This window comes from Sander vitreus, chromosome 3 (assembly GCF_031162955.1).
Source record: "Sander vitreus isolate 19-12246 chromosome 3, sanVit1, whole genome shotgun sequence".
Taxonomy (NCBI): Eukaryota; Metazoa; Chordata; class Actinopteri; order Perciformes; family Percidae; genus Sander; species Sander vitreus.
Genome location: NC_135857.1, coordinates 20,845,444 through 20,871,581, shown reverse-complemented (window position 1 = coordinate 20,871,581; position 26,138 = coordinate 20,845,444). Strand labels below are relative to the sequence as shown.

The 26,138-nt window shown below is 41.2% G+C and overlaps 1 protein-coding gene across 1 annotated transcript in view; it reads right to left on the bottom strand.

Annotated features, from left to right (window-relative positions):
• The window catches only part of si (sucrase-isomaltase), an 89,768-nt gene that overhangs the window by 54,110 nt on the left and 9,520 nt on the right, over positions 1–26,138 (bottom strand). The window contains exons 6-16 of the mRNA XM_078246474.1: positions 21,393–21,564; positions 20,902–21,001; positions 20,227–20,339; positions 19,735–19,860; positions 17,073–17,204; positions 16,388–16,507; positions 7,720–7,833; positions 7,182–7,266; positions 6,418–6,535; positions 3,521–3,692; positions 750–866 (exon numbers count right to left, since the gene is read on the bottom strand). Coding sequence (XP_078102600.1) covers positions 750–866; positions 3,521–3,692; positions 6,418–6,535; positions 7,182–7,266; positions 7,720–7,833; positions 16,388–16,507; positions 17,073–17,204; positions 19,735–19,860; positions 20,227–20,339; positions 20,902–21,001; positions 21,393–21,564 — 1,369 coding nt within the window. The remainder of the gene's footprint in view (positions 1–749; positions 867–3,520; positions 3,693–6,417; positions 6,536–7,181; positions 7,267–7,719; positions 7,834–16,387; positions 16,508–17,072; positions 17,205–19,734; positions 19,861–20,226; positions 20,340–20,901; positions 21,002–21,392; positions 21,565–26,138) is intronic.

The window sequence follows — 26,138 nt, the reverse complement described above, 5'->3', positions numbered from 1 at the left end:
CCTTATTATAAAAGCCTTTTAACACTTTTGTAACATTGAAGTGAAACGTAGCCTACTGGTTTAAACTATAGCTTAAATGACTATATTATCTAACGCTTGGAAACACAGTCAAGTGGAGGTGCAGAAGTCTAGTGTTCTCTCAGACCACTTGAATTACAATATGTTGAAAGATTATTATGGAATTTTTGCCCAATGATGCCAAAAATAAAGTGCCTACCACAGCTTTAAGGGCCTGATGCCTAAAGGCTGCCAACAAAGCAGAAATTGCCTTCATATTTTACAATATATCCGCCATACGGCACATCGTATTATAGTAATTTAACATAATTTAGCATTACTGTTATCTTTTACTAAAGTGTAAAAACTCAAGGTCTTTGATGAGTATCAGTCTGTCAATGAGCTACTGAGCTTCGTTTTACTTCAGACTCAGATGTTCCAATACCCTGTGTATTAATGGTGCTATAATGGATTTTCAACTGCTAACATTCCCAGTGTTAAACCCAAAATCAGAGGTCCCACAGTTCCCATTTCATAACACAGTTGTATTAGTGCTGGTATGATGACAATCTCCATGCATACTGAAAGAATTTCTATTTTTAACCACTTGGCATTTTTGTAATACCTATGCAATGTTATGAAATGAAGGCTAAACCCTGCAGCACTTTAGACCAAACAATGGCTGTGTGATACATAAATCTAAAACTGACAGTCTAATACAAAAATTGTAGAACAAAATGCCTTTACAGTACCTTGTAGCCCTCAGCGTTGTGGTTCCGGCTGAAGGGATAGAAAGCTCCCACTTGCATCCAACGACGGCATAACTCTTCACTGCAATCATCAAAGAATCCACAGATGTCAGCACCAATCTAAAACACAGGAGGAGACGGCAGCTTGACATTTAGCCGGAACCTACAATATATTTCTATCAATGTCTTAAATGTTAAATTCCGTGTATTGGAATTGTACAGTTGGCATGCCATTTGATAAACTCAGAGAAAAGAAGGTGCTGTGGATTCCAGCTGAAAAGTGTGCGTTGAAACTGAAATAAAATAGCATAGCTCTATATATAATGTAAATGTCAATCCAAGCACCTTCAGGAAGAAAACAAACTAACTGAATCTGAGGTCAACAAATCTAGTAAATAAGTGGCACCGATGTGATAGCTGGCCACATATTTGTCTTTTAAAATGTCTTTCTTGATGTCTTTTCAATTCAGTCAAGATTTACTGGCAGACAGTAGATGGGCAGTGATCTATATTTACATTAATTTTACAGTGGAGTCCAAGAAAAGGCCAGTCCACAGGGACTGCTTGCTTTCTATTGTTTACTACTGGCCACATTTTACAAGACTCAATGGGAGGGAATCAATCCAAATCCTATTTCTCCTTCTCTCTCTCTCTCTCTGTGTGTGGTGTGTGTGTTGTGTGTGTTGTGTGTGGTTTGTGTTGAATAACCTAAATTCTGCTTCATCCAGTCCGACTAAGATGTAGTTGGCATCTATAAGACCACCTGACGTGCACAGCTGTAAGTAGGCCTGGCAAACTCGATTCCTTTTAAGGATTCAGGTTATTCTGAGTCACTCACTAAACTGATCCGGGTTGTGCGAGTCACTTGAGTCAGTATTGTATGCTACATCCAAGGCGAGCTTTTGATTTGGATAAAATGCCATGTTTTCATTTAGAATCTTTTAATTTTATTTGGAAAACGTTATATCCATAAAAGTAAATGGTCTGAAAGAAAACGAATATTCATTTAAAAATGACATGAAATTATATTTTGAAACTTTAATAGGACTGACAAATAAGAAAGCCATCCAGACTCTGAACATTCACAATGACTTACAACCTCTTTAATGTAAATTCCATGCGCCCCTTTTTCATGTATGTATGTATGCATTTAATGTTTTCAATGTGTATCTGTACTTGAATAATAAAGTTTTTTGAAGACAAAAGAAACATGAGTTGTTGGAGAGGTAAGCTTACGGACTGTCTGCTCGCCCTATTTGCATTTTATTATACTATATTTATACACCAAAACCTACAGTAGGCCTAGCTAGGCTACGTGCAGAACATTGTATGTTATTTCAGAAGTGAAAGAATGGCTTTTATTGTTGATTTGCTTTACTCTGAGCTCAAGGAGAAACCTCACTCACTGGTCTGAATCAGATCCACTCATGACAACGTAGCCAGCTGAATCGCGGGACTGACTGACTCCCACGAGAACTCACCAGTCATCAACAACTCACGAGTCATCGAGGACTCGTGAGTTCTAGGCAACTCATAAGTTGTCTGCGAGCCGAGCCGAGGCGAGCTTGTAATGTTTCGGACTGTCTGCTCGACCTAATTGCATTTAACATACTACATTTATACACCAAAACCTACAGTAGGCCTAGCTAGGCTACGTGCAGAACATTTTATGTTATTTCAGAAGTGAAAGAATGGCTTTTGTTGTGGATTTGCTTTACCCTGAGCTCAAGGAGAGACTTCACTCGCTCGTCTGAATCAGATCCACTCATATAGCCGGCTGATTCAAGCGCCACGAGAACAACTCACGAATCACCGACATCTCACGAGCACTCGATGACTCGTGAGTTCTCGAGTGAATCCCATGGTCTGCGAGCTTCCGGCTCTGAGTCTGCGGGTCAGGACTGTCTCTCTGCTCACTCAGGCGCTTGAGTTGACTTGTGGAGTTGTTGTTGCCTACGAAATTGTAAGTTATAAAGCTTGTTGCAGGTAAGATGGCTAGGAATAGTAGTAGCTAATGTAAAGCAAGTTCACAGCACAGAGTGCACTTGGGTACTGACTAGCAGTGTGTTTTTTTTCGAGTCTTATGTTTTTGAACGTGGTGGTGTTCCAGCAATGAGAACCAGTGTTCTTCCAGGCATGTTAATGGATCTCGTTCCAGACACACTTTTTCTTGCCTGCCCTTCTGTCTGTATGCTTACGCCTGAACATAGATCTCAATTAGCAGCTGAATCCTCTTTAAAAAGACAAACAAGGGAAACTTCAAAATGCCAGAACAACATGTTAACTAAACTAAAACACGTGATAGCTAACTTTCTAAGATTTGTTACAAGGTCTTTTTGTATGATACATGCATTCTACATACATAATAGCATTTTCTTTGTATTTCATTAAGACTATCTGAGGGGAATCAGAGCCTCAAGTAAAATGTGCCTGCCTTAATGGATATTTGCTAAAAAGGGAACCAGACTGCATGGAGCTCTTGGGTGCCTGGCGTTTTCTTATCCCCAAATGTATGGGCAATTGAAATCAAAGAAAACATGGCATTTTGTGTGTATTGTGACAATACAAGTAGAAAGGCTTGAAATGAGGTACAAATTAAAATGTTGACACTTAATTGTATGATGTGATGTTTGAATCTCTAGTTTAAGTGAAAAGTTGAAGAGATTACTCCTTGCAGTCCTGTTAAGTCCTGTTAAGCCACCCTCTCGTCAAACTCACTTACTTGAAACATAAAACAAACAGTATTTGCTCTTCTGTAAGGGTTTGCCACTCACATAGGGAACCCCAAAGAGCCCAAACTCTAGCATGCCAGGGATGGCCCATTTTATGTCGTTCCAGTTGGCAGCATTGTCCCCCAGCCAGTGACCCGAATATTTTCCGACACCTGGGAAGGAGGAGCGGGTCAACATCAGGGTACGGTTCCGTCTAAACACACGCTGCAGAGCCCTGAGAGAGAGAGAGAGAGAGAGAGAGAGAGAGAGAGACGCTCACTGAGTAGAAAACGATAGAGCTATATTAGGTGGGAACAAAGCCAGAACTAGTTGTAGTTTTCCTTCCCTGTTGCACATTATTATATATATATATATATATATATATATATATATATATATATATACTTATTTGTTTGATGAGGGAAATCGAAACCGCATTGATTTCCATGACAATACGAAACCCTGATGATGTTGACGAAATGTGTCTCCTGCCAATAGTACATTTTAATTAGTGGACAGATGGAGGTAAATAAGGAGGGAGTCGGAAAGAAGACAAAAAGATTAACTAGCTTTAATACCAAAGGAGTGAGTCAGCAAATCAACTTCAGTGGGCTTGTATTTTGTATGGTCTCCAGTGCAGTATGTGTCCATGTGTGTGACCATGTGTATGTAAGGTGTACAGTGTTTCCTCTAGAATTGTTTTCAGCAGCGGCTGGGGGGTGGGGGTGTTGAACGTCAAAAAGTAACGTTACCTGAAAACAGCGTGTAGTTTCGTGTAGGAACGTCACCGCTCATTTTACACACAGTTTAACAACCAAACAAAATGCTGAGTGAACATTACTAGCTACGTTTTTCATGTTGGTTTTGAGCTGTATGCACCCCCACTAACCTGGAAAATGGTTTTAAAACAGTAACGTTAATACAGCGTGTCGGAGGAATACAACGTCTCCTGCAGCGGGGATTCAAAGGCAGGGGGACCGTCACCGCAGCGTTCGCTAATGTTAGCTTCTTGTCTCATCTGGGGTCTGATAAACAGTAAATTCATCAAATTCAGTGTCTACAATGCTATTTTCCAATAAACTGTAGCTGTCATATTTTACAGGACCCGGGTGAGTGTGGATTTCACGACGCGGCTTTCCTCGCTGTTTGTCACTTTGCCTAAGATTGAGTGACAGGTAGTACTCGGCTACTCGCCCTGTTGTTTATTTGGTTGCCATGACTTCGCGAGTGATGACGTCCTGTCACTGTTCCAGTTGCTCACCCTAAAGGTCACTTTGTGTATTCTGTGTGTCTTTATGCAGCTGTATATACAGTATTTGTGTATACTGTGTGGTTGTGTGTAATACTGTACAGGGTACTTTTTTTACTCTTTTCTACTTTTTTACTTTTAACCTCAACATCTATGATATACTATATCTCTGCATCAAGAAGTGTGTGCATTGTAGTTGTTTAATTTTATGGGGTGTTATTTTCCATCAGCTGAAAACCCATTAGTGCAGGTGTGTGCTGCTTTCTAATTGATGCAATTTTGCATACCATCACCATTAGTGCATATCAAAATTCCGGCAACTGACGCCAACTTTAGCCTTGTGTGAAATGACTAGCTGGGGGCTTGGAGACTACAGAACTTCCTGTACTAAGATAAATGTGACTGCAGCCCGTATACCTCTGTGACATTGGAATGGTTTGTCTTTTGTGCAGCACTTGCTCATGTGCCAGGCTGACTATTTTGACTGTACTATTTTGATAGTCTTTGGAATGATGAATCCGATGTTCTCTTGTGAACCTCCTCTGCTACTCTCTTTTCAAATTGCTCTGTGCTTTTTTGCAATTTTGTGATGAAAACAGAGTTTAGCTACATTTCAGACCCACCTCACTCATCACAATATCATCATTTGTGTGCTACCCAAGCACAGTTGCAGAGGTAAGGCATACCTTGTGTAACTTAACAGGCTTTACATCCATTGTCATTACTTGATTATAGGATACTGTATACAAAAACTGGAGTGCCACTTGTCCTGCATGCACATGACATTATGCATAGATATTATGATCTGGATGTATAGCCTAGATATAACTGGCTAAATGTTTGCACTCCAGCTAGCGTCCATCCATCTTCATCCGCTTATCCGGGGTCGGGTCGTGGGGGTAGCAGCTCCAGTAGGGGACCCCAAACTTCCCTTTCCCGGGCCACATTAACCAGCTCTGACTGGGGGATCCCGAGGCGTTCCCAGGCCAGGTTAGAGATATAATCCCTCCACCTAGTCCTGGGTCTCCCCCGAGGCCTCCTCCCAGCTGAACGTGCCTGGAACACCTCCCTAGGGAGGCGCCCAGGGGGCATCCTTACCAGATGCCCGAACCACCTCAACTGGCTCCAGCTAGCGTGTGCACTCAAATAGCAGATGTCCATGTTGTGCCCTAAATCAATTATAACACTACCAACTTATGAGTACCATGCCTATATATCTTTACATAAACCATACATCAACTTGTATACATCAACTTTCACCTGCCTAATGCTTCATCAATTTCTATATCTCAATGCTTATATTCTGTAATCACATTGATGCCTCTCGTGTAAGTAATGGGCCCTTAAACTGTTTCAGCGCCAGACCCAGATGAGAAATTCATTCACTCACCCAGGGAGCCGGGCTCATTAAAACATATTTCTCCACTTATCACATGGGATCCAACTTCCAAATGGTCTACAAGAGTCACAGGCTTTGATTTAGCAGAGGGCATACATCACTGTGCTGCACTGAACTGACAGAATTCTCTGTTGCACTTTTTTTCTTTTCCGTGTCGGCTCCATAGTTCTGTAATCTCTTATTCTACCACACTTGATTTTTAAAGATTTTGTGTGTCGCCCCTGTTTTGCCATTACAGTTTTGGAGAGAGGGCAGCAAGTTGGCCTCCGCACAAGCTGGCCAAACTCCTTCTATTATTGTGAATGCACTCACTTTTCAGTAGCCAGCACCATAGAGTAGCCATACAGACTGTGGACATCATAGTGGTTCCCCCAGGCCTGCTTGGCATCCATACACAGAGTTTTACTGAACATCACCTCATCTAGGATCTCTGGGGGGAGAGAAAAGATGATGAGAAAAAAATGGAGATAAAGAGATGGGGGTATTGTGACAGGAGGTATCAAATTAATACAATATATAACATTTAGTGATAAAAGGAAAGAAGGAAGAAGGGGACCAAAGAAACAAGAGTCATTTATATGTATATACTGCAATAGGAAGTGGGAACAATAAGGACATGAAAGATAGACATAGCAATGGAGGAAGAGGATGACTAAGAGGGAGTGCAATAAAACGGTGGCATCAGGGGAGCATGCCTTTTCCAGTTATGATCATCCTGTCTGGGACACAGTCGGAAAAAAAGTCATGGCAAAAGACTCATTTTCAAAATTCCTCACCGGGGACCCACTATTTTAGATGAGTTTTCCTCTGGACCTGAACTTACTTTATGAGCTATTGTGGTGGATTTATCAACTTGTGCACAGCATTTGGGCCCACAGCTACAAGCCCATGACATCCTCTATTTCTTTGGTATGTACTGTAGATTTATGACATGCAAGGGCAAATTTGCAACCAATGCTGCTGTGACAAAGTTTTGATACTCGTACCATGTCTCTAAAAGATGGAGGGTAAAACTGTACAAGGACGGCAAGTATTTAATATGATTATGGCGAACAACATATAAAAAAGTGTCTTACTTGGAGTGTAGGGAGGGTAGTTGAGGTTATTATCAGCACAGCCTTTAGTTGATCCTTTCTTGAAATTAGACACCTCATTCATATCCTGCAAGTGCATTAGAGGACATTGTTTGATAAAACACAATTATACATTTCAAATATTTTAAATAATTTTAACTTATTCATAAATTCTTTATAGCATGCCATAACAGTGATGTGGATCCAGAATTCTTCTATGCTCAAAAAAAGAGTTATCCATAAATTGTGTGTGTGTTGCAGCAAACAGCCCAAGTAATGAGTGAGCCAAATCCAAATTTTCACATGAGGAACCATTAACAGCATAATATTAATTCCAGCCTGTTTTTGTCTGTGTTGCTCTTTATTGGCCTCCAATGTTTAACCCACAGAGAAGTGCCACCAAAAATTACAAAAATGTTAGCTTACTACCCTTGTGTGTGCGTAATTGGCTGCAGAATAATGTCAGTTTCAGGGTTTTCGATGACTAACGGCTTATCAGTGAATACACACCTTCATTTTATGTATTTAAAAATTGACTTACAATCCAGAGGGCATCGTGTTTGATCTCCCTGGAGAATTGCTCATACTCATCTATCCACCAGTCGATGCAGCTTTGGCTGGTGTAGTCTGGAAATACAGTCTCTCCTGGCCATACCTGAGGCGAAGAGAATGTGAGAAATATTAACAATGTTAACAAGAACTTTTTAATAGTTTTGGAGTAAAACTCTGAAAACATTAGTTTGGCATCACTACTGTATGTGAGATTCCCTGCTGACAGTATTAACTTCAGGTTTTGTTTTGACAGAATTTTTTCATCCTTTTTATTTCAGTTTGAAAAGCATCTGCAGCATGTCTTTAATTAGGCGAAAAGTGAGCCTACACAATACCGTACATGTCAACCACATGATGTGGCATGATCAGTTAAGACAGCGTAGGCATAGAGAGCTCCACTGAAGCAAAAGCTAGGCCCATAGAAATGTCAGAGAAACAGCTTAGAGATCTGGAAGTTACAAAGAAAAGAGAACAGAAGAGGGATGAAATACGGGAGGGGGCGGGATTGATGATAGAGAGAGAGAGAGATGGTAAAGGAGAAAGGGGATCGAGAGACAGACGAGTTGAGGAAGAGAACAGAGGAGAGGAGAAATCGATAATGTAATAGAAATCTCTAGACGTGACTGTGTGTTAGAAGTCGTCCTTAATGACATGCATTGAGAAAAATGATTAATCCACACAGAGCAAGGTGGGGATTTCATGTGTGTGCACATTTCTGTGTGTGAACCCTTCAGTGAAGCACAGTAGATTTTAAATCTAAAGGTTGCCTTACGAACGCTATTTTTTACCTTTTACTTCCTCTGCCAATAACTTTACAACCCATTTTGTAGCAAAGACATGAATCATGCTCATGTATGCACACACATACACACACACACACACACACACACAGATTTACAGGCAGAATGTTTTTGGCAGGTGGTCAGAACTCCAAGGTCGGAGCTTATTGATAGTCCCTCACATTTCATATCTTTCCTTTTTCGAGTCATTTCTTTCTGCTTTTAACATACGTTTTGGTCTTTCTGGCATCTCCAGCTGTTTACTAATACTGACAGCCCAGTAAACACTTTCAACAAATCTGCTGGCATTTGTAGCTGCATATCTCACTCTATGTTTATGTCTATTTGTCTGTTTTTATATTTTTCGTCTGTCAGTCTGCCCATCTGTCATTTAGGGCTGTAACAATAACCACATCAACGCAATACCAGCAATACCTTCGTCATCGCACGTTTTATTTATTTGTTTTACCTTTAATTTTTCTGCTGGTGAAAGTTACAGGAGTGCATATGTCGTGTGATATGACTTACCTTTGTATAACTAACAGAATAATCATTGTTTAGTTACCATCATTGACTGTCTTCTATCCTTTGTTCAAGAGATTATGGATGTGACAAATTATTATGAATTATTTCTAGGCTTGAGTACTACATATCTACAGGTAGCGATGTTACTTTCTGCTTATAGCTTAATCCCGAAAAAACACCACAGTTAAAGTTTAGCCTGCATGCACGTTTTTGTAACATTGTTAAACGAAGCAGCTTATTTTACTATAGAGAGCATCAACCTAACGGACTGCAGTCGCCCTCTACTCTCAGTACTCACTGTAATCACATACATTAAGGCTACAGTACAGCTGGATACTTTACAAAAATAAACCAAATTTCTAAATAAAACACCCAGGTTTAGGGGGATTTTGGCTGTCTTGACTTCTCAACCTGATCGCGACACGGAGAGAGAGAGAGACACACACACACACACACACACACACACACACACACACACACACACACACACACACACACACAAACAGAGAGAGAGAGAGATGTTTTGTAGAGTGGAAAGGAGAAGGATTGCTTTGTGACCGGCGTGGAGAACTGCGCATCTGGTATTAACAGCCAGACACGCCGTCCATACCATCACAGCCCTACTGTCATTATCTGTCTTTTCTTCTAGCTGTCTCTATCTGTCCCTCTGATTGCCTCTGCTCCAACGTGTCTTCCAGGGTTGTGTAGGCTATTGTTTTTTTGTTTTTTTCAGTGGTAAAACGTTACTTTTTTTCAATCTTGTCTGTCCCTTTTTGTTTTTGTCTCTTGTCTCTCATTGCGGCAGACTTCCTGTGCACCTCCCTGTCACTCCACCACTCAGAAAGAGAGCCAGTCTGTCTCCCTGTACATTCCTCTCTAATCTATTATTTGTGACTGTCTGTCTTCCTATACCTGCCTCTTTCTCTTCCCATGTTTCTGTCTGTCATTCCTACATTTGAACCCACATAGACTCCCTTCTCTCCATGCTGTCATTCATTTATGAGTGAGGTCCTGCTATGAATTCACCCACACACTGAAACATATGGGCCAGTGTTAATTTCGTTGACGAAGACTATGACGAAAAATATTCGTCAACGAACCTTTTTCACGGACGAAAACTAAATAAAAACTAAATAAAAAGTCAGATATGATGACGAAGACTGTGACGAAATATAACAGACACTTTAGTCAACAGATAAAAATGAGACAAAAATGTTAGGGAGGGACGAATGGAGAAGAGATCCAATCAGAACCACTCTTTTTTGTGGGACAAGTCGGGAAGAAATCCAATCAGAGCGAATCTTTGAGGGTAGGTTGATTTATGTGGAAGCAGCAGAGCCATTTTAAAAAGCCGCGGCAAATGCAGGCGCAACAGCTGAACAAACGCAGCAGCAGTTACACAGGAGGACGAGTTTGATGAACTTTGCACAGTTTCGAGGAACAGTAAGGTTGTTTACATTATACTTAGTTGTGTTTAGTTGCACAGTCTTAGTTACACAGCTTTGGCTGATTTCAGTTGACTTCGCTCGTTAGCAACACGCTAACGTTTTGCAGTGCACCCGGTCCGAGGGCAATGACATGTCTCATGAACAACAGAAATGTCAGAGCTAGGTCTAGGACGAACCATTAAATCTGTATTGCATATTCAAACCTTAATACCATTCCATAACAGACTGATGGATACTTCCAATGACCACAAATTCTGGAGAAACATTTAGTCAACTAAATCTACTGTAGATTTAGTCGACTAAAATCTGTTAATATTTGGTCTACTAAAACTAGACTAAGACTAAAAGACTTAAGACTAGACTAAGACTCTTATGATATTTAGTCGACTAAAACTAGACTAAGACTAAAAGATTTCAGATGACTAAAATAAGACTAAAACTAAATGGTGTGTTATTCAAAAGACTAAGACTAAATCAGAATTTGCTGTCAAAATTAACACTGATATGGGCCATCAGGAAAATATTTAATACTTATCTTTGCAACCAATTATCTGTTGGTATATCAGTTTTTATATCAGTTTAGTGCCTTTAGAGAAGTGGGTGTTTGTATTGGCTAATTGACAGGGATAGACTAACACGTCACATGAGGGAAGTGTATTGGTTGATCTGATTTAGCTAAAGCGGCAAGTGTGAAGATTCAGATTAAGATTGTGTCCTGAGGGAGACAGCCACAGAGGCAGGGCGCTGTAAGCTGACGGCTGCAACCCACACGTTTTTACACGGCGAACACTATTGAATCACGCTGAAAGACTATTCTTGTTTTCTCATAACACTACTTTTGTAAATACATCTTTTAAAACCTGAACTACAACAACGAGGAAGAGCGGGGCTGGCCCGGCAAGGACGGCATCGAAAAACGTGGGGCAGCGGACATGGAGCGAGGGCGTGGCTATCGAAGCAAGCAGCCATCTTCAGAAGCGAAACCATGCAGTGTCTGGCAGTTTAACACAGCACACCCCCTCTAGAAGTAAGAAAAGCCATACACTCATCCAGGCAAGTTTAGTCTCATTCTCACTTTGAATGCAACACGTAGGTAAAACGAGACGGGGGGGGGGATTAATGTTACGAGCTAAGTTAGCCTTTAAGAGCTGTCTGTCTTTGGTATACTGAGCCCAGGTTAGCTTAGCTTTGTAACACTGTCCTAAAAGCAGAATAACTACCAGCATGTCTCTGTATCTCCTTTATCACTGACACAGCCACTGCTGAGGTCGTTTTGCAAAGACCTCACTGTTTTCATAACCAGGACACATATATTCATATGGAAATTAACTAGAATCAGTTATAATCCTATACATGCGTGCACAGACATGAAGCACAAACAACCAAGAATAGCTTCTCATTTAGAGAAATGGATACACACAGATACACAAAAAGACACGTCTTTCCTTCTCTCTTTCACACACACACACACACACACACACACACACACACACACACACACACACACACCTAATCTGTGATGTGTCGATGCAGAACATTTTAAGATTAAACACTAATGTGGAATCAATGCATATGTTTGACCTGTTATAAACAGCATGAAAAAGCGATTAGCCGAGGGACTGCGCCTAATCGTGTGCGTAATCAAAAGCAACACTATAAAAGCATGGGAGCAGCAGACTTTAACACCCCCCCACCTCTCTCTGCAGGAGAAAGCTTTTTATACTGGAGGCTTGAACTTCCATTAGGGAATATTATGGTTTGATGGAGAATATGGAGTCACATATACAGGTGCTGGTCATATAATTAGAATATCATGAAAAAGTTGATTTATTTCAGTAATTCCATTCAAAAAGTGAAACTTGTAAAATGTATACATTCATTCCACACAGACTGATATATTTCAAGTGTTTATTTATTTTACTTTTGATGATTAGAACTGCCAACTAATGAAAACCCCAAATTCAGTATCTCAGAAAATTTGAATATTGTGAAAAGGTTGCCACACTATAATCAGATAATTAACTCAAAACATCTGCAAAGGCCTTTAAATGGTCTCTTAGTCTAGTTCTGTAGGCTACACAATCATGGGGAAGACTGCTGACTTGACAGCTGTCCAAAAGACGGCCATTGACACCTTGCACAAGGAGGGCAAGACACAAAAGGTCATTGCTAAAGAGGCTGGCTGTTCACAGAGCTCTGTGTCCAAGCACATTAATAGAGAGGCGAAGGGAAGGAAAAGATGTGGTAGAAAAAAGTGTACAAGCAATAGGGATAACCGCACCCTGGAGAGGATTGTGAAACAAAACCCATTCAAAAATGTGGGGGAGATTCACAAAGAGTGGACTGCAGCTGGAGTCAGTGCTTCAAGAACCACCACGCAGACGTAAGCAAGACATGGGTTTCAGCTGTCGCATTCCTTGTGTCAAGCCACTCCTGAACAAGACACAGCGTCAGAAGCGTCTCGCCTGGGCTAAAGACAAAAAGGACTGGACTGCTGCTGAGTGGTCCAAAGTTATGTTCTCTGATTAAAGTAAATTTTGCATTTCCTTTTGAAATCAAGGTCCCAGAGTCTGGAGGAAGAGAGGAGAGGCACAGAAGCCACGTTGCTTGAAGTCCAGTGTAAAGTTTCCACAGTCAGCGATGGTTTGGGGTGCCATATTACCTGCTGGTGTTGGTCCACTGTGTTTTCTGAGGTCCAGGGTCAACGCAGGAAGTTTCAGAGCACTTCATGCTTCCTGCTGCTGACCAACTTTATGGAGATGCAGATTTCATTTTCCAACAGGACTTGGCACCTGCACACAGTGCCAAAGCTACCAGTACCTGGTTTAAGGACCATGGTATCCCTGTTCTTAATTGGCCAGCAAACTCGCCTGACCTTAACCCTATAGAAAATCTATGGGGTATTGTGAAGAGGAAGATGCGATACGCCAGACCCAACAATGCAGAAGAGCTGAAGGCCACTATCAGAGCAACCTGGGCTCTCATGACACCTGAGCAGTGCCACAGACTGATCGACTCCATGCCACGCCGCATTGCTGCAGTAATTCAGGCAAAAGGAGCCCCAACTAAGTTGAGTGCTGTACATGCTCATACTTTTCATGTTCATACTTGTCAGTTGGCCAACATTTCTAAAAATCCTTTTTTTGTATTGGTCTTAAGTAATATTATAATTTTCTGAGATACTGAATTTGGGGTTTTCATTAGTTAGTCAGTTATAATCATCAAAATTAAAAGAAATAAACACTTGAAATATATCAGTCTGTGTGGAATGAATGTATACAAGTTTCACTTTTTGAATGGAATTACTGAAATAAATCAACTTTTTCATGATATTCTAATTATATGACCAGCACCTGTACACACAGCAAATGCTCATATGTATGCTCATGTTGCATATATTGTATAATTCAAAGTAGGAGTGCACCAATCCGATATTAAGATCGGATATCAGCCCCGATATTGACAAAATAGCTGATTAAAAAATTAACAGATCCACAAGACGATCCAGTTTTTTTTATTTTTTTCCCTCTCCGTCGCAGCACTGGGACCCCTGCGTACCCTTCTCACTCATGGTAGTAACTTTATAACACAACAATTAATAACCCACAACTAACTTTCTTTAAAAGGATAAAACACCATAGCACATACCAATTTGTAACTTAAACAGTTTCTAACACTAATAATTTTACATTTACAAATGTAGCTACACCGCCGAACGGCATGTTGGGTAACATCATAGCTGCTAGCTAGCCAGGTAGCATAACAGTCTGTTAAGCTGGGAGAGGCTCCGGTCACTACTGCACATTCAAGAACAGAGAAGAAAGTTAGAGGATGAATAAAGACCGGAGATACACCAGAACAATGTATGCTCAAGAGAGGAGCCGTCTGTTGTTGCAAGGTTTTTTGTTTCTAAAAAATCGGACATTATTTAGCCACTGTTGTTGCCCGTCGCTCTAACGTTACCGTGCTAACGTTACAGTGCTAACGTTAAAGACTTGTCACTTCAAGCTTGCAGCAGAGCAACATTATGAACGCAATCCAACTACGGTCCCGCTACAGACCGTTGAGAAAGATGGGTTCAGAGCAATGATTAAAACACTGGATTTAAGAATGCCTTGCCTCGCTGAAATACGTCCGCCAACCTACAAACATTATTCAAACAGCGAAGGAGGCTGACAGCGGAGCTACGTTCAGTTGCCCACTACTACCTAACTTACCTGTGGCCAAGGTAGTGTTTATACTAGCTTACAACTATTTTGTTTTGAAAGGGAAACAATGTTAAAGTTGTTTGTATGTGTATTCATTCGATTTGAGTTTATTTTACTACTTTGCAGTTTGCATAAAATAAAATAGTTTAAATTCTGTAACTGTTTCATGGATTCTCCTTCATATAACGTTATTGTATAATGTTGATGAGCCAAGCAAACCCTTTAGTAATCAAAGGTTTTAGTAAACATGATGACATTAAAATGTTTTTGTGATATTCTATGTACTCCTGACAGTAGAATAAGCCATTATAAACCGATATAAAGGCCCATTATTGTTATTTATTGAAATTAATTTTAAGAAGTTTGATTACATTATATTTTTGATTTGAATGCACAATTGTTTTTTAAATAATAAATAAATAAGAATTCAATACATTACATCTGTGTTATTTTGTCTTAGTTATGAAAGTAATGTTTAGTTAGGAAAGTCTGGTGCCTTTAGTCTCTTCCACATGGTGGAAGGAAGGTATAAGTTGCAAAAGGTATACAGTTTATTATTAATTTAACAACAGTATCGGATCGGGTTTCGACAGATACACAAAGCCCTGGCATCGGTATCGGGACTGAAAAAGTCGGATCGGTGCATCCCTAATTCAAAGGCTCAAATACTCCTCAGCAAAACAGACATGCAGGAAAAATCTCGCCAACTTTATTACTAGGGCTTCACCATATCGTTTTTTTTAATCATTGTGATATCAACTTGCACAACAAACGCATTGCAAAAGACACTAAGGGGTTTTGTGAGTTAGTAGAAAGAGAGTATCAGTCGAAGACTGCACTTAAAAATGTAATCATTCATTTTGTTTTATTGGTGCCTTTTGTGTTAAGTTCAATGAAAGTATGTTAAACATAATTTCCTTTCAATTTTTTTAATTTAACAAGCAATTTTCTTGTATTTAAGAAGTATACTGAAAGCAGCAGAAAGGCAGAACTGAGTGCACTTTAATATCGGTTTATTTATTGCAAGTAATATCACTTTATTCAAAAACGTTATCACATATTTTCCTCATATCATGCAGCTCTAATTGTTACTCAATTTATGTTATATTATTTGATGGCTATCCTCAGGCTCATATCCTTGTATTGCGTAGGTTATTGGAATTGATATTAATGCCATGTTCCTGGAAATAATCTTTTCACTGATGAGTATTCATTTCAGAAAAGCTAGACTTTGACCATATAATTGTAAAGCTAAGTGGAACAGAAAGTACCTCTCAAACGTATGCATGACTCATATCTTTTGCTGTTTGGTTTATACCTTTGCTTTACAGTATATGAATGTATGACCATTTATAATGAGTAACAACCCTCCTACACCTGTGTTTCAGATTCAGAATCAGAAATACTTTAATAATCCCAGGGGGAAATTATTTAATTTTAATTTTAAAGTTTGACTCGTGCTTCGCAACATTGTAGGACTTCCTCACAAGCTGATGACCTGAATATCACTGTGACGAGCCATTTACTCCAGATGCAGACATTGCACATATGTGAAATGGAAGCTTGGTGTAAAACAGACATTACCATCTGGAGCAGGGAAGTCTTTGATTGAAAGAAAAGAAGTATCTAATTAAGGGGCCACTAAATTTCATCTGTATTCATTATCCAGTTCTCTCCTGCACCCAAATGCAGCTCACCTCTCCTAACAGAGGAGTTTTCCCATCTGATTCAGTGACCCAGGCATTCTTCTCAGTCCCACGGTCATAGGAGGCATATGGGGCACCCCCTACCCTCTTACTGGTAGCTATTGCAGGGTCCTGGGGGCAATGAAATACACTCGTGAGACTATGAAAAAACATAAATGCTATTTCAAATTCTTAACTGTTTTAATGAAGAACATTCATTTGGTACATTTGAAAGGCTGACTATATAATAAATGTTTTGTAATTGCTGTTTTCACTGGTTGGTGTTGCTGACTCAAGTAAAAATAAAAGTGGGATCATGTGAAGTAATGTTGCAACATTCTGGGTTTTATGTCAAACAATCAAATGAATTGTCAGTGTTTTATGAACTCTCTTTTTGTAAGTTAAACATTAATGGAGTCAATGATTTGAGATTGTATTTGCTTTTGTAGAGACAGCAAGCTCCTGTAGTTAAATATCTGTCGAGCTTTATACAGCTGGAGCACATCAACTTGACATCACAACAGCCAACATTTGGCCAGTAATACAAGATTAATGATGCAATACTACCAAACAATAGAGAACACTGAAATGCAAGTTAAATTTCTGTTTTGTCGTTGCACAGGGATGTTTAAAGGTTATATTTTCTGTTCATTATGAAATACACAAATTGCTTCACTCACAATAAGGTACTTCTTACCAGGATGAGGATGTATTTCTGTCCTTTCTCATGAAGGTAGTCGGCAAACTGAGGAAGCTCGCTGAAACTGACTTTGTTATAAGTGAAATCTTTCTTATCCTCCATGTAGTCAATGTCAGTGTACTGAATGTCCTGCAGAAAAAGAAGAAATGTATAGTGTATGGTCACCTTATGTACATGCAATAGGCTAACTATTATTAATTAATTAATTAAATTACAAATTCTTTACAAAAAAGTATTTACTTCAAATAGGTTAGATGCCATTCAGCTAAAATGCTGCCATGGCTTTCATGTATTAAAATAAGGTTTTTATCGTTGCATTGATGTAATGAATTGAAAATTACTCTTAATGCGTCCACTTCTGTGCATAACTTGATAGGGCTGCACAATATGTTTTTATCGTCATCGCAATATCAACTGTATATATCAACAATATCAACTATGCGACATGGAGATTTTTTCGTGTTAGTTGAAAGAAAACATCAGTAGAAACCTCACTTTATAACGTAACTGTCATTCTTTTTTTAGTGGTGCCTTTTTGTATTCAAATCAGTGTTCAATTTGTTCAATAAAAGAATGTTGGGAATTATTTCCTTTCATTTGTTTTAAATTCAACAAGCAGTTTTTTGTATTTTAGCTAATAATAATAATAATAACAATAATAATAATACTGAAGGCAGCAGAAATGCAGAACTGAGTACACTTTAATATCCGTTTATTTATCGCAAGTAAAATCTTTATCGGGATATTCAACAATGTAATCACATATTTACCTTATATCGTATACAGCCCTATATCTTGAACAGATCCACTCAAAATTCTGTATCTTTAATATGACTTGAATGCATCCTCCTAACACATTATATTTCCATCTAATGTGAGCCTCACTGTAAGAAAAAAAAAAAACGTTTTAACTGCTGTCTTGTCTGACCTGCCTTTGCTGGATTTTTGGAGACCTAATGTGAGTGCCAACAACTTGCATGATGTGCTGCTAAACCTTGGGAGGACAATGGGAATGTTAGCACAATCTTTTTTGTGTGTGTGACATTATGCTTGCTCTCTGACTGTCTGTTGTCTGCCAAAATCTACTTCATATCGATAGAGCAGATGGTTTGGAAGGCTCTGCCAGATCCTTCCTCTAATGGTAATCAGCTCCAGACATATTAGGGAGAATGTGATAATGCCCTCTGTGGTCTATCTAATGGTTATCAAATATGTCTCTGAGTACAGCAGGAGAGGAAGCAGCTGCATCCTAATGTCTTTTAAAATGAACGAGAGATTGGAGATTACCAGAGTGAAATATTGAGATAGGTTAGAAATGTGTTTGCATTTGTTCCTTAAATAAGACCGAGTTCAGACCACGTCTTTGGTTAGTGCAGTCTTTGCTGAGTTGTGATACAGTTGATGTGTTTTATTAGAACATATGAAGATTAGGATTAGGCGTTTACCTTAGTAATTAAGGATGGCAAAGTACCTCAAACATCAGTGCTCTGTGTGGAAGGGACTTCTTACAGTTAGTATTCGCAAGCCCAGACGAAGATAAGCAGTAAGGCTCATTCCCAAGGAAATGTCAACCAGAACTGGTATTTATCAAGTGTCTCAGAAGGGAAGAGGTGTTGGAGTAGTTTTAACATTCAGCTCAGGATGAATGAGATAATGAAAGGAACTCGGTTGATTGATCTTTGATCAGCGCTAACATTCAGTGATGCTTGAAAAATAGTTGTCCTAGGATTGAACCTATAGAGCCCAGCAGACTCTCCATTATTTGACAGAAAGCTGGATTACCCCATCTAAGCTAAAGGCCATCCCTATCAGTCTGTCTGTTGAACTCCTGCTTCAACCTTCATATCACGTTTCCACAGATAGTGTAGTGGTTAATGCTCTTGCCTCTGGAACCACACAGTAGTGCATGAGGTTCAAATTTAACAAGGTGTGTGCAAGATGAAGTATTGATTTTTGATCCCCCTCCCCCACATAAAAAAGCTATACAGCTGTAAAGAAATTCCCCACTTCATGGACTATGCCTTGTCACAACATGACTTCAGACAGTTGGTATTTAAAATGCATATTTAGTTTTCAGAAAAGGAGAATCCTGCAACCTCTTTTAACGTACAGTGTCTCTCAACATGACATCTTACGTCAAATTGAAAGACCTGCCTCTGTTTTGTCCCTGATTTGCATTCCTTGCTTTGCCAGGAAAATCAATGTAATGTTTTCATTTTCCAGACTGCTGTTGATTGGCAATGATCTCAGGCTTCTAATACTTCTGGTGGATTTTGTTGCGTAGTTCCTCAGTTAAAGATTGCATATTTCTCTTTTGTAAGCCTTCCCTTACACCTAGTCTGATATGATTTTATTGTGCATTTATATTGTGATAATAAACTGTGCAAACACAATGTGATTTTATATGCTTAGGATTTACAACATAAAGCGGAGATATAGATTGTGAAAGTGGCAAACGTTTGAGGACATTCATGCACCTGGAATCCATGATATCATGAACATTTTTTTTACATTTTTAAAAATTGAAATACGTTATTTCACAATTTTCTAGCAAAAATATGAACACAAAATTAGACTGCGTTGGCAGCAATAGCCTTGATAGCAATTTTAGATACTGCATATAAACAGCCTTAAATAAAGGAAGCAGACAGGATCTTACATATGGGAGGGCCACGGCGCGGTTCCTCTCCACTGTTTGCTGGACCTCACTCAGGTTTCCATAGCCCCACCGAGAAATTTGGAAACCCAGGGACCAGTAGGGAGGAATGACAGGCCTGCCAATGAGCTGGACAACATAATTGGACATATTGTTAATACAATTACTTTGCCAAGGCAACTCACATACTACTTTTGCACAACATACTTAGCCAAAAAACATGCCCATATATTCTTTTCTTTTTTTTTATATTCTTTTTAGACATTTTTGCCTTTATTTAGTATAGCTAAAGATTTTTGAAAGTGGGGGGGGAAGAAGGGACGATATGCAGCAAAGGGCAGTGGGTTGGAGTTGAACCCGGCCACTGCGGTAAGTATTGGGCCTTTGTATACGGGGCACACACTCAACCAGGTGAGCTACCAGGCCGACCCTGTAGTCTTGTATATAGTATATGCCTTTTAAAAAAAGAAATACAAGTAATATTTTTTGCCTCACCACAAGGAACTCCTGCACTACTTGTTCTGGCGTGTCTCCAAAGAGAATGTAGAAGTCAAGGATGCCTCCGATCGTCCTGTAGGTCACAGCAGGAGCGGGCTGCAAAGTCACCTCTGAAAAAAAACTGCAAACTGAATCCTAATACCTTCCTTAACTATAAATTATAACCCTCTAAAAATGCCCTCTCAAACTATTGTTAACCAGCAATACCTTTATTGTTGTGTGGACTTTAGGTTCAAATGTGAAACAGTCAAGACAATCCATGAGAGGCAAAACAAAGCCTTTATATCATGAGACTATAGAGATGAGCAAGAAAAACATGTCAACGGGCATTCCCATTGCTATCTGTCATCTCCTTCATAGAATAAAACAGCCATGCAATATTCTCTTTGATTTGTCAGCACAATTTTTTGATTGAGGCAACAGTATATCCATTTATGTTAGGAGGATGAGGCATAACGGATGGCTCATGTGCCCTTGAACCAATTCGCAAATGGCTTTTTTTCCTAATGTTCTGGGTTTATGTTTATTATACTGTTACTGTATGTTCTTTTTTTGTGCACACTGCTGCCTTTTCAAAACATGTTTCTGTGTCCGTTTACTTCCATGAAGACTGTGTGTGTGTGTGTGTGTGTGTGTGTGTGTGTGTGTGTGTGTATGTGTGTGCGTCTTTACCCATAGCATTGCTGTTCATGAGAAAGACTCCAAATGACTTTCCACTCTCATCTTCCAGACACAGGAAGAAGGGATGGTGTCCATAGAGGTTATGTGTTTCCTGCAGGGAAGGTAGGAAGACAAAGGGATGAGGGGATATAGGTGCTGGAGGGACGTGGGAGACTTATTGAAGCTGAGGAAGTGACTTCTGTGTGTGTTGGGAGCACATGTAAACATCATACACACACACACACACACACACACACACACACACACACACACACACACACACACACACACACACACACACACACACAAAACACACACCCTAGGTAGACCTGTCATGTGTAAGCATTTGAGCACACAATATGTCAGGGACAACTGTAACCAAAAAACAACATTGTTACGGGGTTAACATGTATAGATGCAGATATGCTATATTTATTATTGTGTGTGTGTGTGTGTGTGTGTGTGTGTGTGTGTGTGTGTGTGTGCGCGCGTGCGCTCCTTACCCCATTAGGGAAACCATCTCTGGTGAAGATGGGCCAAGTTTTCCAGTTTGTGTCATGGCGATAATGTCTGTGCACATGCTCTCCCAGGCCATATATATTATGGGATGGAAGCTTAGCAGACAGCTGTAGGTACTGGTCTGCAAACACCAGTGGAGCCATTGTAGTGTTAAACCTGAATGTGTGTTTTTTTTAAAAGAACAGGAGACAAAAACAATGGGTCACCACTGGGAAGTGAGAAGACAGACTGAAATGAGAAACAGAGCGAAGGGATGTGGCAAAACGAGAGAGAACAAGTGAGACACAAAACGTTAGCGACAAATAAGTAAGAAAGAAAGTGAGAGTGAGATGCAGTGAAAAGAGAGTAGTAATGAGAAGAGGACGTGTTGAGGAGTTGATTTGTAGAAAGAAAAAAACTTGGAGGACAGACCATCCCATCAAGCTCTAATAAGCCCTCTGGGTAGCATTTCTCTTCAAAATAAGACATACTGTACACTGTTAGTTGAAATACTGAGATTGCTCTAGGTGTATACAGCTGCCAAAACAGAGCTATGCAGACAAAATATAGTAAGTAAAGGCTGTAAATGCAGTAAATACACATTTTTATTGAATAGTCATGACAACGCAGGAACACCAAAAACGACTAAAGTAAAGACTAATTGCATTCGTTTTTAATCATATGATGATGATAGTTGTGTCTTGTCACAGTCAATCAGGGTCAAAAGGACGACCAGGAGAGGCTACATTTATGTTCAGTGAATGAGTCTTTTCACGAGTAGCTTTTATTATGAGAACCGAATGCCCATATAACAGCCAGAAAGATCAAAGAACAGAATGATTATTAGTATCATAACTCCGCGGTGTTGTAGTACTCAAGACCGGTCTTGGTCTCAAGATTTTATTTCAAGACCACAACTGCAGGGATATCACTAAATTGCCTGTGTATGGTCTGATCTATGTGTTAACATCATTACTGGGATTGGATGTAAAACTTCCTGCTTCAAATGCAACCAATAACTTGACTGATTTTCTAGTTTGAAATGTGTCACTGTTAATCCCCGTTCCCGCCCCCCTTAACACGGACTCCCAAAGTGAATGCAGGTGACAGGAGAAGAAGCTCTGGCTGTCTGGGAGATGTCAGCCAAATCATTGGTAATAACATTTTATGTATTACATTTTATTTATTATATTTAACAAAAAAAGTTTATTTGCAAAACATCTAAAAGAAAACACACAGCAGTGTGTAAATTCTGCAATGTAACGCTAATGGCCATGTGCTGCTCATGTGAAATTATGAACTCTTATAAAATAGTTATAAAAACATTAAGTGGTGCATGTGATATTGTTCTTGATAAGCAGTTAAAAATGTTGCAATAGGTTAAATATGACGTAAGAAGATGCGTTGTATTTTATTGCTCAGAGCTTTTAAACAATAGCTGTTCTCCGGGAACCATCACCTTATCGTGGTGGAGAGGTTTGTGTGTCCCTATGAACCTGAGGGCTGTGTTGTCTGGAGCTTTGTGCTCCTGGTAGGATCTCCCAAGCCCCCGGCTGGCGCCGCTACGTTGGAGTTTAACCCGGTGGACGAGAGGGTCGCCTCCCTACGCCTGCGGGTTGTGGGGGGAGAAAAACTCTGACTGTTGTTTGTGCATATGCACCAAACAAGAGTTCAGAGTATTCAGCCTTCTTGGAGGCCTTGAGTGGAGTCCTGCATGGGGCTCCAGTCGGGGACTCCATAGTTCTGCTGGGGGGACTTCAACGCGCACGTGGGTAATGATGGAGACACATGGAGAGGCGTGATTGGGAGGAACGGCCTCCCTGATCTAAACCAGAGTGGTTGTTTGTTGTTGGACTTCTGTGCTAGTCATGGATTGTCTATAACGAACACCATGTTCGAACATAGGGATGCTCATAAGTGTACTTGGTACCAGAGCACCCTAGGCCAAAGGTCAATGATCGATTTTATAATCGTTTCATCTGATCTGAGGCCATATGTTTTGGACACTCGGGTGAAGAGAGGGGCGGAGCTGTCAACCGATCACCATCTGGTGGTGAGTTGGGTCAGGGGGTGGGGAAAGACTCTGGACAGACCTGGTAAGCCCAAACGGGTAGTGCGGGTAAATTGGGAACGTCTGGAGGAGGCCCCTGTCCGACAGACTTTCAACTCACACCTCCGGGCGGAGCTTTTCGTGCATCCCTGTGGAGGCTGGGGGCATTGAACCCGAGTGGACAATGTTCAAAGTTTCCATTGCTGAAGCTGCGGTGAGGAGCTGTGGTCTTAGGGTCTTGGGTGCCTCAAGGGGCGGTAACCCACGAACACCGTGGTGGACACCGGTGGTCAGGGAAGCCGTCCGACTGAAGAAGGAGTCTTTCCGGGATATGTTATCCCAGACGACTCCGGAGGCAGTTGCAAGGTACCGAAGGGCCCGAAGGGCTGCAGCCTCTGCCGTGAAAGAGGCAAAGCAGCGTGTGTGGGAGAAGTTCGGAGAAGACATGGAGAAGGACTTTTGGTCGGCACCAAGGTACTTCTGGAAAACCGTTCGCCACCTCAGGAGGGGGAAGCGTGGAACCATCCAAGCTGTGTACAGTAAGGATGGGACGCTGTTGACCTCAACTGAGGAGGTAATAGGGCGGTGGAAGGAGCACTTTGAGGAACTCCTAAATCCGACTAATAATCCCTCTATGGTAGAGGCAGAGCTGGAGGATGAGAGGGGATTGGCATCAATTTCCCTGGTGGAGGTTGCTGAGGTAGTTAAACAACTCCACAGTGGCAAAGCCCCAGGAATTGATGAGATCCGTCCAGAAATGCTTAAAGCTCTGGGTGTAGAGGGGTTGTCTTGGTTGACACGCCTCTTCAACATTGCGTGGAAGTCTGGGACGGTGCCTAAGGAGTGGCAGACCGGGGTGGTGGTTCCCCTTTTTAAAAAGGGGGACCAGAGGGTGTGTGCCAATTACAGGGGTATCACACTTCTCAGCCTCCCGGTAAAGTCTACTCCAAGGTGCTGGAAAGGAGGGTTCGGTCGATAGTCGAATCTCAGGTTGAAGAGGAACAATGCGGATTCCGTCCTGGTCGTGGAACAACGGACCAGATCTTTACTCTCGCAAGGATCCTGGAGGGAGCCTGGGAGTATGCCCAACCAGTCTACATGTGTTTTGTGGATCTGGAGAAGGCGTATGACCGGGTGCCCTGGGAGATACTGTGGGAGGTGCTGCGGGAGTACGGGGTGAGGGGTCCCTTCTCAGGGCCATCCAATCTCTGTACGACCAAAGCGAGAGCTGTGTCCGGGTTCTCGGCAGTAAGTCGGACTCGTTTCAGGTGAGAGTTGGCCTCCGCCAGGGCTGTGCTTTGTCACCAATCCTGTTTGTAGTATTTATGGACAGGATATCAAGGCGTAGTCGGGGTGGAGAGGGGTTGCAGTTCGGTGGGCTGGGGATCTCATCGCTGCTTTTTGCAGATGATGTGGTCCTGATGGCATCATCGGCCTGTGACCTTCAGCACTCACTGGATCGGTTCACAGCCGAGTGTGAAGCGGCTGGGATGAGGATCAGCACCTCTAAATCGGAGGCCATGGTTCTCAGCAGGAAACCGATGGAGTGCCTTCTCCAGGTAGGGAATGAGTCCTTACCCCAAGTGAAGGAGTTCAAGTACCTTGGGGTCTTGTTCACGAGTGAGGGGACAATGGAGCGGGAGATTGGTCGGAGAATCGGCACAGCAGGTGCGGTATTACATTCAATTTATCGCACCGTTAGGACTGAAAAGAGAGCTGAGCCAGAAGGCAAAGCTCTCAATCTACCGGTCAGTTTTTGTTCCTACCCTCACCTATGGTCATGAAGGCTGGGTCATGACCGAAAGAACAAGATCCAGGGTACAAGCGGCCGAAATGGGTTTCCTCAGGAGGGTAGCTGGCGTCTCCCTTAGAGATAGGGTGAGAAGCTCAGTTATCCGTGAGGAGCTCGGAGTAGAGCCGCTGCTCCTTTGCGTCGAAAGGAGCCAGTTGAGGTGGTTCGGGCATCTGGTAAGGATGCCCCCTGGGCGCCTCCCTAGGGAGGTGTTCCAGGCACGTCCAGCTGGGAGGAGGCCTCGGGGGAGACCCAGGACTAGGTGGAGGGATTATATCTCTAACCTGGCCTGGGAACGCCTCGGGATCCCCCAGTCGGAGCTGGTTAATGTGGCCCGGGAAAGGGAAGTTTTGGGGTCCCCTGCTGGAGCTGCTACCCCCGCGACCCGATCCGGATAAGCGGATGAAGATGGATGGGTGGATGGATGTTTCCAGTATTTAGCCATCTTCCAGTTTGAAGCTTTATATAAGTGATTTTGTCCCAGACTTGGTGCTGCACCAGTGCATTCTCTAAAACCACTAAAATATTGCTTTACCTGACTTGTTATCAGGGTTAATGCTAATCCATAACTTTTCTAACTAATCCAGGTTGTCCACGTAGGTAACAACCTAATTCCGTATTACAAATTACATGTGAGCAAAAAATGTATCTGTGAGCAATACCTAACCTAACCTAACATTTAAATCCACCATGTTACTGCTTAATTTGATGCCAACTCGCAAAGTCGTGTGACAAAAGTTTCGCAGAATTTCTGAGTTGTTATAAAGGGGCGTTCATGTACATTTTCCCAGTCGGGACCAATTTTTTTCAATTTTTCTGACCCCACATGAATGCAGAATTAATATGGGTTTTTGTATTCTTGGGACTGACAGAGACAATTGCACTGACTTCAAAAGTAAAGTGAATTCC